Here is a 10,925-nt window from a genome sequence, read left to right as displayed (position 1 = left end):
AAGACCCTCTGCCTAATACTTCTATGATTTCGCAAGGCCCTTCCCAGTTTGGTTCTAGCTTCTTTCTATTGCCAGAGGCCTTGTACAGAACCCAATCGCCCTTCTAGAATGTACGTGAGTGAACTCTTTTGTTGTAGTAGCGTTTTGCAACCTTTTGATAATTTTCTTGTCTTAATTGTGCTATTGTTCGCACCTCTTCCAGAAGGTCAAGGTTGTGCATCAGTTGAATGTTGTTTGTGGTTTGATCAGAAGCGATCTCTGTTCGAAGTGTAGGTAGGCCCACCTCTGTCAAGATGATAGCTTTTGTTCCATATACCATGGCGTAGGGAGATTCACCCGTAGATGACCTTTTTGTTGTCCTATAGGCCCATAACACCTTTGGTAGTTCTTCTGCCCAGGCTCCTTTTTTATCTTCCAAGTTTTCTTAATGTTGGCGAAAATGAATTTTTTGGAAGCTTCTGCTTGGCCATTGCCTTGTGGGTAAGTGACAGAGGTAAAACTCAATTTGATCTTGTATGTGTCACACAACTCTTGCACTTTGGCATTTTGGAATGGGGTTCCGTTGTCAACGACTATCTCCCATGGTATCCCAAATTGATAGATGATGTGCTTCCATATGAAGGTTGTGGTGTCTATGTTTGTAACCGTGACGTATGCTTCTGCCACAACCCACTTAGTGAAGTAATCGGTGGCTACCAGAGCATACCGTTTTCCTCCAGCAGCTTTAGGTAGCTCACCTACCACATCCATACCCCACTTTGCAAAAGGCCAAGGTGCGATGATTGAGTGTAAAGTTTGAGCGAGTTGATGGATGGTGGGTGCAAATCGTTGGCATTTGTCGCATTTTTTGGCATAGTCACGTGCTTCTGTCATCATGTACGGCCAGTAGTACCCTGCTGTAAGTGCTTTGTGTGCCAAACTTCGACCCCCAGTGTGATTCCCACACGCTCCCTTGTGTATCTCTTCTAACAATATTTTAGCTTCTGATGAACGCAAATACCGAAGATAGGGGCCATCGAAGGATTTACAGTATAGCGTTCCACGGATTATGGAATAGCGTTGTGCTCGAAGGCGCAAAAGCTTTGTGTCTTTCGGACGAGTGGGCAGTTCAGATGTGGATAAGTATCGAATCATTGGATCAATCCAACACTCAGGCTCTAATGAGGTTGAGAAAACTTCTAGTGCTTTGGGTGATTGGCTTGTGGATATGGAGGATTGCCGCATACATTCCCCTCCAGAGGCTAATTTGGCGAGGGCATCAGCCTTCTGATTTTGTTCCCTCAGTACTTGTACGAGTTCAAACTGGTGGAAATGTGACCGTAAGTCAGTTACTTTTTGTAGTAGGCTAGCCAGATGGGGTGCCTTGGTATCGAAATTCCCGGCCACCTGTTCTATCATGAGATGTGAATCTCCTCTGATGCTCAGATGTTTAATGCCTATGTCTCGTGCTAGCTCTATGCCATAGATCAGAGCCTCATACTCTGCTTCATTATTTGTTGCGAATTGTTCTAAATGAATGGCTTCCTCAATTTTGAGTCCTGAGGGGGCTTCTAATATGATGCCAATACCGGCTCCTTGGGAATTGGACGCCCCGTCCATATGCATTGTCCATACCCATTCATCTTCTGATTCCAGCAATTCGGGCAAGGTGTCTGGGGTAAAGGATTGTATTTCGACAAGGAATTCAGCAAGTACTTGTCCTTTTTTTGCTTTTCATGGCAAGAGCCGTACATCATACGTCCCAAGCTCAATTGCCCATTTGGATAATCTACCAGAGAGATCGGGTTTACTCAACACTTGCTTCAGTGGATAGTCCATTTATACAATGATGGTGTGGCTTTCAAAATATTGTCGTATCTTCTTCTTCACTGTGATGAGTGCGAGCGCCAATTTTTCCATCATGCTGTAGCGAGTTTCAGCGTCTAGTAGCATCTTGCTGCAATAGAACACTAGCCTCTGTCGACTAGCGTCTTCTCGAAAGAGCACAGAACTCACAGCAAAGCGTGAGACAGATAGGTACAAGAACAAATCTTCGTTGGCGATGGAAGAGCTCAGTATAGGAGGAGAGCTCAGATAAGCTTTCAACTCTTCTAGCGCTTTGTTTTGTTCTGTTCCCAAGGTGGTGTTGGCAGATTTCTTTATGCATTGCAGGAAGGGCTGGCAACGATCGTACATCCACGATATGAACCGGCTTAACGCTACAATTTTGCCTATCAGAGCCTGGATGTCCTGGATGGTTCTAGGTTCTTTGACCTCTAAGAGTGATGCAATCTGGGTTAGGTTGGCCTCGGTGCCTCTCTAACTGACCACATATCCTAAGAACTGTCTAGAGGACACCCCAAAGGCATATTTAGAAGGGTTCAATTTCATTTTATAAGTGTTGAGGATGTCGAAGCATTCGGTCAAATCGTCCACATGTGGAGAACTTTGTTGAGATTTGACGACCATGTCATCAATATAGATCTCCGTGTTTCTCCCAAGCAATGAGGAGAACAGCTTGTGCATCAGCCTCTGGTACATTGCTCCTGCATTCTTTAGCCCGAAGGGCATAACTTTGTAGCAATACAATCCACCTTCTGTTAAGAAAGTTGTATGGATCCAATCTTCTGATTTCATTGGGATCTAATTGTATCTGGAGTAGGCATCGAGAAAGCTCACTCTTTCAAACCCTACTGTGGCATCTATCATCTGATCAATCTTTGGTAGGGGGTAGCTATCCTTAGGACATGCTTTATTTAGGTTGGTGTAGTCTATGCATACTCTCTTTTTCTCGTTCTTCTTTGGGACCACCATAGAGTTGGCTAGCCAACTGGGATATAGGCACTCTTCGATTACTCCTGTGCTCAGAAGTCGTTGTACCTCTTCTTGGATGACATGGTTGACTTCAGGAGCGAACCTCCTCTGCCCCTACTTGATGGGTGGGAAGCTATTTGATATATTGAGGCTGTGACTCATGATGGAGGAGTCTATTCCGGGTATGTCGTGCGGAGACCAGACGAAGGTTCTAACTCTCATTTTGAGGAAGTGGATTAGGGTCTGTTTTTCTTTTTCAGAAAGTTTGGTACTTACCAGCACTATTTTAGATGGGTCAGCATCATCTAGACAGATTTTCTCTAGGTCATCGAGGGTGTTCTAGGGTTTTTCTTGATCTTCCTCTAATTCGATGCCTTTGAGGCATGCTGGTAGGTCGTGCTGTGATTGTTATTTGTCAGGATTGCAATCAAGGGGGGAGGTGCCAGAATTGTTTATTTCTTTCAGGGTAAGGAAGCACTTATTGGCCTGCTTCTGACATCCCTTTATGTCGATGGTGTAGCGTCCGTTGGGTGAGTGGCACCGCATCATCTAATGCAAAGTTGAGACCACCCCCTGCATTCTGTGGATCCAATTTCTCCCCATGATGGCGTTGTAGCTTGTGATGGAGTCTATGATGAGGAAGTCCACAGGCAAGGTACGTTCTGCGGTTACCACGGTTAATCGTACAACGCCCTTCGGGTATACCCTCTGGCTATTAAATCCCAAAATGGGTGTAGTGGAGGTCCGGATCTGATTTTCCTCTAGCCCCATCTTCTGGAAGGCTTCCCAGAAAAGAATGTCAACCCCACTGCCCCCATCGACTAAAACTCTACCCAGCTAGCAATGGTCGACTTGTAACGAGATGACGAGAGGATCGTCATGGGGTAGGTGCACTCCCTGTAAGTCATCTTCGGTGAAGGTGATAGCAGAGGCTAGATAACATTTGTCCTCTGAAGTGACAAGATTGACTGTGTGGCCTAATGATCTATATCGCTTCACCCATTCCTCCATCCTCTTATGAATTTTTGTTGCATGCTCTTGTTCCTCAGTGAGCTCCACGATCCCATGTATCATGGGGACTTTCTTGAGAGGTTCTTGTGAGCTTGTAGAGGCTGTACACACGGGGTCGGCTGCTTGTGGTGTTGGGGTAGAAGCAGGGTTAGGCTGTGAGGTGTCGGGTCTACCTGCATCTTTAATGTACTGGGTTAGCCGTCCACTTCTCATGAGGACCTGGATCTGATTGTGGAGGTTGTGGCATTCAGCGACTGTATGGCCGTGATCTTTGTGGAAGAGGCAGTATCTATTTTTATCTCTTCTGTCAGGAGGAGTGGTAATCTTGTACAACTCACACCAGATGGGTCTGTCTTTATTCTCTTCATAAATGACTTCCTGTGGGATGGTGTATTCGAAGGAGGGGTATTGTGGTGACTCTCGATTCTATCTTGGCCTCTTCCCTTCCTTTGCGTGGTTCGTTTGTTGCCTCTTCCGCTTGTCATCCCTCGCAGGCGGGGGAGGAGGATTATTCGCTGGTGGAGCGGAGCTAAGTGCGGATTTCTTCTGCGTACGCTCTCAAAATTCTAGGACTCTAAAGACGTCCTCGACACGGATCTGAATCTCAGCCATGTCATAAGGCGGTGTCATGGTGAGATTTTTGCGCAAGAGAGATCCCACCTGCAAGCTTTTGACGAAGAGATTGGCCGCGGTAACTGGGTCGACGTCGTGGATCTGATGCACGAGGTCAATGAAACGCTGTAGATACTACTTTGGATGTTCATTTTCCCCTTGCTCGATCCGATAGAGGACTGCCATTGGTCTTGGTGCCACACGGTTTGCACTGTACTGTTGGCGAAAGGCTCGTCGGAGGTCTCCAAAACTGTTGACGGAACCAGGCTTCAATTGCCTGAACCACAGCAGAGTCGGCCCAGAGAAAGTCGTGGAAAAGACCTTGCATTGTATGGCTTTGTTGTTGGCTTCTAGGGTCATCTTCTGCTGGAATTTAAACAGGTGGTTTAACGGGTCTCCCTTTCCATTAAATGCAGGTAGAGAAGGGATTACGAAGTCTCGCGGTTTGGGCTCGTTCTGAATCCAGTCTGACAAGGGAGACTTCTCAGTGGTTCTTGATACCAGATCCATGTGCTCGGTTGTGTGAATGGACCTCCCGTCTGAGAATTTCTGCATCATTTCCCACATCATCTCTTCTTTCCAATTGTCTAAGAATCAGATGGAGGGGGTTCGGTCCTCAGCTGGTGACTCATGCACGACCCGTTGTGTGGTCTATTGGGGCCCGATCTCAACAGCTGGCTGAGTTGACCTGGTGGGCTCTGTTCTGGTTCGCACATGTGTGTCACAGTGTGTTGCTCGTCTTTCTTCGGCCCCTTGATGAAGATGGGTTGGGGAGGGCGGTGGGGGACCATGGGATCCTTCTCTGCCGAGGCGTGTGGTTCTTTGAGGGGAATTGATGCGGTTGACTGGAACTTCAGGTCTAACAAGGTCGAGATTGTCGTTGCCTTGGGTGCTGCGCATAGCTTTGGTGGATTTGCGCAACTCAGCGATCTCAGCTTCGAGCCTAGCCTGAGCTTCGGTCAGTCCTTTAATGGCTTCGTCAGATCTCTGCTGGCTGGTCTCCAGTAGGCGACACATTCTGTCGATTTGGTCGCTTACGTTCGTTGGTGGGACGACCTGGGTGACGGGACCCGACACTCCATTGCCCTTTGGTGGCATGGCTCCAAGGTTTTAAAGGGTCTTAGTTGCGATAGAAAAGTTCTTTGATTTCTTGATTCGACGATGTGGCTAAGACAGAAATGTCGTTTCCCACAGACGACGCCAATTATTGATGCAACAAATGTGCCTTTTAATAATTGGAGGTATGAGCCGACAATAGATGGTGCTCCGATCCTGCTCCAGTGGTGAAGAACGCCTTTGATCCGTCGGGGATACCTACAAGAAAGACACTTCGATGCCTAAGTTAGAAATTTCTTCGATCCCATTGTTTGAATAAGAATATCATATTTATAGAACAAAAATGTGAAGTGTTTAGTTGGTTCAACCGAACCCTTGATTAGCGGGGGAAACATAACTAAATTTCCCTCCAAAATATGTTGATTTTAAATTAAATACTTGAAAGTCAGAGGCACAGATCGCTTCTGACCCGTAGCTTCTGTCTTCGGCGCTTCTGCAGATCAAAACGATCCGTTTTGAATATTTGGCAAATGAGGAAAGAACTTTGGGCCAAATATCTTAGGGCCGACAGTAATATTTATAATTTAAGTGTGGTACATGTCACACTGAGGGTTAAGTCACGTGATGATCCCAAGGCCTATCTAGGGATTTTCTATATAAATTCTAAGATCTTGGATAGGAAAAGGGGTTGGTTGTTTTCTCTAATATAACAACTCTGTAAAAATTTAGAGAGGAATATAGTAATAATATAGACTCGTGGACTAGGGGGATTTTAACCTCCAAACCACGTAAAAAAACAACAAGTGTTCTTGAGAGTTCATTTATGGTATTCATAAGTATTTTTTTCTTATTGCGGTTTATCATTAAGCACTAATCCATCCCATCTATTTTCATAATTCACTGTTGGCTAAAAACCATGTCAACAGTCATTGAGAGCTGCAGATTAGTGCTTTCATCAAAATCCCAGTCATAGTTCAACATGGTGGTCACCTGATCGAGGCACGACAATGAAATGGATCAGCCTGGTGGGCAGGAGCCTCACCATACTGCTGTTTCCGATGAGCACAGCCCTGAAATCCAGCAACGATCAGGAAAGCAACTGATGGGCCATGAAGACGCTGAGAGTTCAGCGTCATTGCCGTTGAATCCGAACCCGGGTTACTTGACTGCGGTAGAACTGGAAAATAGGCAGTTAAGAAGCCATTTGGCTAGAGCAAACAAGCAAATCGAGGAGGTTTTAGCTCGGCTACACCCTCTTGCAACCGAAGTTAATGTCGAAAAGAGGCAAGGTGGGTCTCATAAGTCCCGCTGGGATAGCCGATCCAGACCAAGTCGATCGGTTAGGGCCTCGACCCCAAGTTCTGCGCCCATGGAGCAAGATCGCCAAAATGTTCAGCTTGATGGCCCTCCCAGGGGTCATCGGCAAGTCAAACGGTCGGTTGGGACCTCGACCCCAAGTTCAGCACCACCGTCGTATGCGCCTGAAAATGCCCATGGCAGCCCACGAGGAAGGTCTAGGGCAAACTCACAAAGACATCATGTTCCAGCCAACCCTCCTCCGTCACGATCAGAGCGCCAGACGCAGAGAGCTAGAAACGGTGGAGTCGAATGACTGCGGGCTAATTTGGTTCGTCCGGACGGGACAAGAATCACCTCGCTAGTTAGGCATCCTCCATCGCCCGTAAGACATCCAACACCGCCTCGTTCTGTACGAAATGTTCCTGCTTATGAGGACAGCAAGAGAAATCCTCCTCCCGCAACCCTTACCTATGCCTCGCAAACACGTGGCAATATCCCAGATCCTCATCCTCAGCCGCGGGCCCAAATTTTCTCCAATGTGAGTTATTGGACCGAGGGCCGTCGAAGTGGCAGGTCCGATAATGATTTGAGAAATCACCTGAGTTTAGCTCGAAGCCCTCAAGTCGATCCCCATGCCGATCTTCGAGATTGCCTAAACTCACATAGGAGAAATTCAGCAAAAAATGGAGTCAGTTACCCTCGTCAAGAGGGAGGTCCTTCCAAAGTACGTGATAACGGGAATGTCCCACCAAACCAAGATCGAGCTTTGAGGGACAACAACCTGTCGAACGTACACGATGGGATGGGAGCAAGAGAATAACCCCAGAATAACCAAGGAATCAAAGACCAAACCCTTGAGAGGTTAGCCCAGATGGAGGAGCTAATGAAAAGACTCCTATTAGAAAGGGAAAGGGATGAATATGATTCAGGGGATGAGCTCGAGCTTTTCGCCCCAAACATTCCAGCAACCGTGTACCCGCCGGGTTTAAGGATGCCCCATTTATCAAAATTTGATGGAGATGGAGATCCGTCTGACCACTTGGGAATGTTCAACACCCTGATTGTAACAACCCAAATTTACTAATAAGGCTTAAGGGCCTTGATTAGTGTGCCCGAAGGGCATAACTGGATTATATGTGATTTAAATGATTAAATGCATGATTATGAGATAAGCATGCTTATATGATTAATTGGATATATGAGATGCATGACTATGAGTATTAGTGTGCATGTAGGCCCTGTTTAGGCTATAAGGGTATATTCGTAATTTTGGGCCATTGAGGGCATAAATGTAAATATTTGTGATAAATTGTTGAGACCACATTATTATGTGGATATATTTGTAACTTGTGACTCGAGGTGATCCTAGTGAGTGGTGTAGCGGAAAAGTCACGGTGGGGATTTATACCCGGCTCGGGGTGAGTCTGGAAATTTAGAGAAAATATTAGACACCGTTTGATATTGAGGAATATAATTGGTGATTAGTTAGGTGTTGAGAAGTAAGCAGTAAATATTAGAGATATTCGAGGAATTAGCGGGAATTGGGAGCAAATGACAAAAATGCCCCTAGATTAATTTAAAGGCTTAGGAATTATAGGAGAGCAAATTGGTCATTTTGTTTAAAAATTAGATATAAGTATTACTACTTTATGGATTTAGTGGAAGTTGTAGAAATACTTGGAAGTTAAAGAAAAGAAAATAAGAAGGAAAAGGAAACAAGGAAAAATAGAAGTCTCTTCTCTCTCTTGGTTTAGGATTTCTTCTCCATTTCTTGGGGCCTTTTGGAGCTGTGGTTCAGAGGAGGGCTAGGTCAAGGCTTAGAAATTGGGTTCTTGATAAATCTTGAGGAATAGCAAGAGTTATTCAGTCCAATTGAGGTAAGTTTTAAGGTTCTTTTCTTGAATTTCTCGCTGAAATGGTTTTCTAAACTTGAGTTTTGGATGGAATCAAGGGGGATAAGCTTGAGGAAGTGAATGGCTTGAGGCTGAAAGGATACTAGAGATAACCTAGGTTGAGATTCTCCATTGAAGGTATGAAATTCTAGCCTTAGAGTTATGAAGTTTCTGTTGTTTTCTATTGAGTTTTTGATCTTCAACCTCAATCATGGTGGTTTCTTAATTTTGGGGTGCATGTGCTTAAGTTTTGTGTGGTTGGGTCATATAGGGTGAGTTATAGATGATGGTAAGCTTCTTTTGGTGTTTGGTTGAAGTTTGGAAGGACTTTGTAGAGGTTTGGCTTGGGGAAAATCGAAGGAAGAAAAAACAGGGTTTGACTATGCTGTGATTAGCACTGTAGCACTAGACTTTGGGCGCTACAGCGCTAGGCCTTGTGGTCAGATAGATTTTTGGCTATGTTTGTAGCGCTACAATGCCCTCTTTATGGTGTTGTAGCGCTACCCTGTTTCCAGAAGAGGGTTTTTGGGTTATTTCTTAGGGTTTTTGGTCGGGGACTCAGGGTTTGATTCCACCACCCCGTTTGGTGGAATTAGGGCTTCCGAGGGCTCGGGATTGGTCCCGAGGCTAGGTTTTGGAATTAAAGTTTGGTAATGATTCTGATCTATGGCTGTGACTAGGTGTACGCTAGGGCTCAGAAGGGATCGTGCTTGAGGGTCGGTTTCACTGATCAAAGCTAATGGAATCGAAGGTAAGAAAACTGTACCCAGTTATGTGATTGTATTGGGACTAAGAGCTCCCTATATCTGTATGATGTCATAGATGGTATTATGCCATGGGACATGTGATAACGGCCTAAGAGTGCCGGAATCAATATTTGCGCACAAGGCGCGGCTCGGTCACTAGTAGGTGGGATAGCTTGATATTCACTGGGCTCGGTTTAAGCAGGTCGGAGTCAGTGGGATAAAAGGAGGTGCGACCTAAGGGCTTCGACCCTGGTTATTATATGTGAATTGGTTATTAATGTTAATTGATAAACTTGGTATGATGAATGCCTAATTATATGGATGTTCTAGACTGTTGAGTATATGGCTATGCTGTATGAATTATCTGATTGTTTGATTGATGATCATGCTCTGTTATTGTGTTTTCTTGCTGGGCCTTGGCTCACGGGTGCTACGTGGTACAGGTAAAGTTAAGGGTAGAGTGGACCAGTCCTAAGTGGGAGAGCTCTAAGGCTGAATGTACATAGTCAGCTGATCGGCCGCCATGGCCGAGGAGTGGTACCCAACGAGAAAGCCTAAATGTCTTTTTTGCCCTTAGAGTGGCTAGTAGCTATACTTATAACTTGGAATTTTGAACCATCTTTTAAACGCTATTTCTTTTGGGATCCCATGTACTAAAATGTTTAAATATATGGAAAGCAACTTTTGTAACCAAAATCTTTTAACCCTAGTTCAATTATTGGTTCAGTAACACGTTTCTAACTAAATGACTTGATTAGAAAGTCTTGCACCTTTTTAAACACAATGTAACAGTCTTGGCTATCCAGGGCGTTACAACTTAGTATCAGAGCGTCCTAGGTTTAAGTGTTCCTGAAGACTGGCTGGACATGTACATTCACCATTAAAGACAAGCTCGACTCATGGTTTGGTAATTGTGCATACGTGTTTATATGCTTAAATGAATAGAATGGAATATGATTGTTGATATTTGCTTGATTAATAGGGAGCATGAGATACTGATAGGGCCTGGCCCTTGACTGTTGTGTGGTGATATTGAGGCATGCTTATTAGCATTGTTGTGTATGTGAATGAATATTTGAATGAACTGTTATATCTTGATTGCTTGTGAATGTTTGAGTTCCAATGGTGGATCATGGAAGGATTATTACCCTGTCATTGTCGCCTGACCGCCGAGTCGGTTATTGCAGATTAACTTGGATAGCTATGTGTCCAAGATGATCTGTACGACTTACCGGCAGCAGGTCTGAGGCAAGGGATGATGACATGGGCCAGACCCCTCCGCCCGTCCCTGAGAACTGGCAGCAACTTATGGCAGACATGCTAGCACGGTTATAGAGCCAGGATGAGTAGATCCGTATTCTGCGACAGCAGGCTCCATCAGGGAGTGCTGCCTCTATTGTGCCACCTACAGTGGTACTAGTTGTACAACCAGTAGAGTTTGGGAACAGATGGGAGCCGTTGTATGAGCAGTTCAGGAAGCAGCAGCCCCCAATCTTTGAGGGAGGACCTGATCCAT

At 45.3% G+C, this 10,925-nt stretch overlaps 1 protein-coding gene across 1 annotated transcript; it reads right to left on the bottom strand.

Annotated features, from left to right (window-relative positions):
* Positions 1-288: 288 nt before the first annotated feature.
* On the bottom strand, positions 289-1,605 carry LOC133806947 (uncharacterized). Its single transcript, XM_062245041.1, has one exon. It carries the CDS (start codon positions 1,603-1,605, stop codon positions 289-291), a length of 1,317 nt encoding a protein of 438 aa, XP_062101025.1.
* Between the last annotated feature and the right edge of the window lie 9,320 nt (positions 1,606-10,925).

This window comes from Humulus lupulus, chromosome X (assembly GCF_963169125.1).
Source record: "Humulus lupulus chromosome X, drHumLupu1.1, whole genome shotgun sequence".
Classification (NCBI taxonomy): domain Eukaryota; kingdom Viridiplantae; phylum Streptophyta; class Magnoliopsida; order Rosales; family Cannabaceae; genus Humulus; species Humulus lupulus.
The sequence above is the reverse complement of the archived record's forward strand: the minus strand, read 5'-3'. Positions and strand labels throughout refer to the sequence as shown.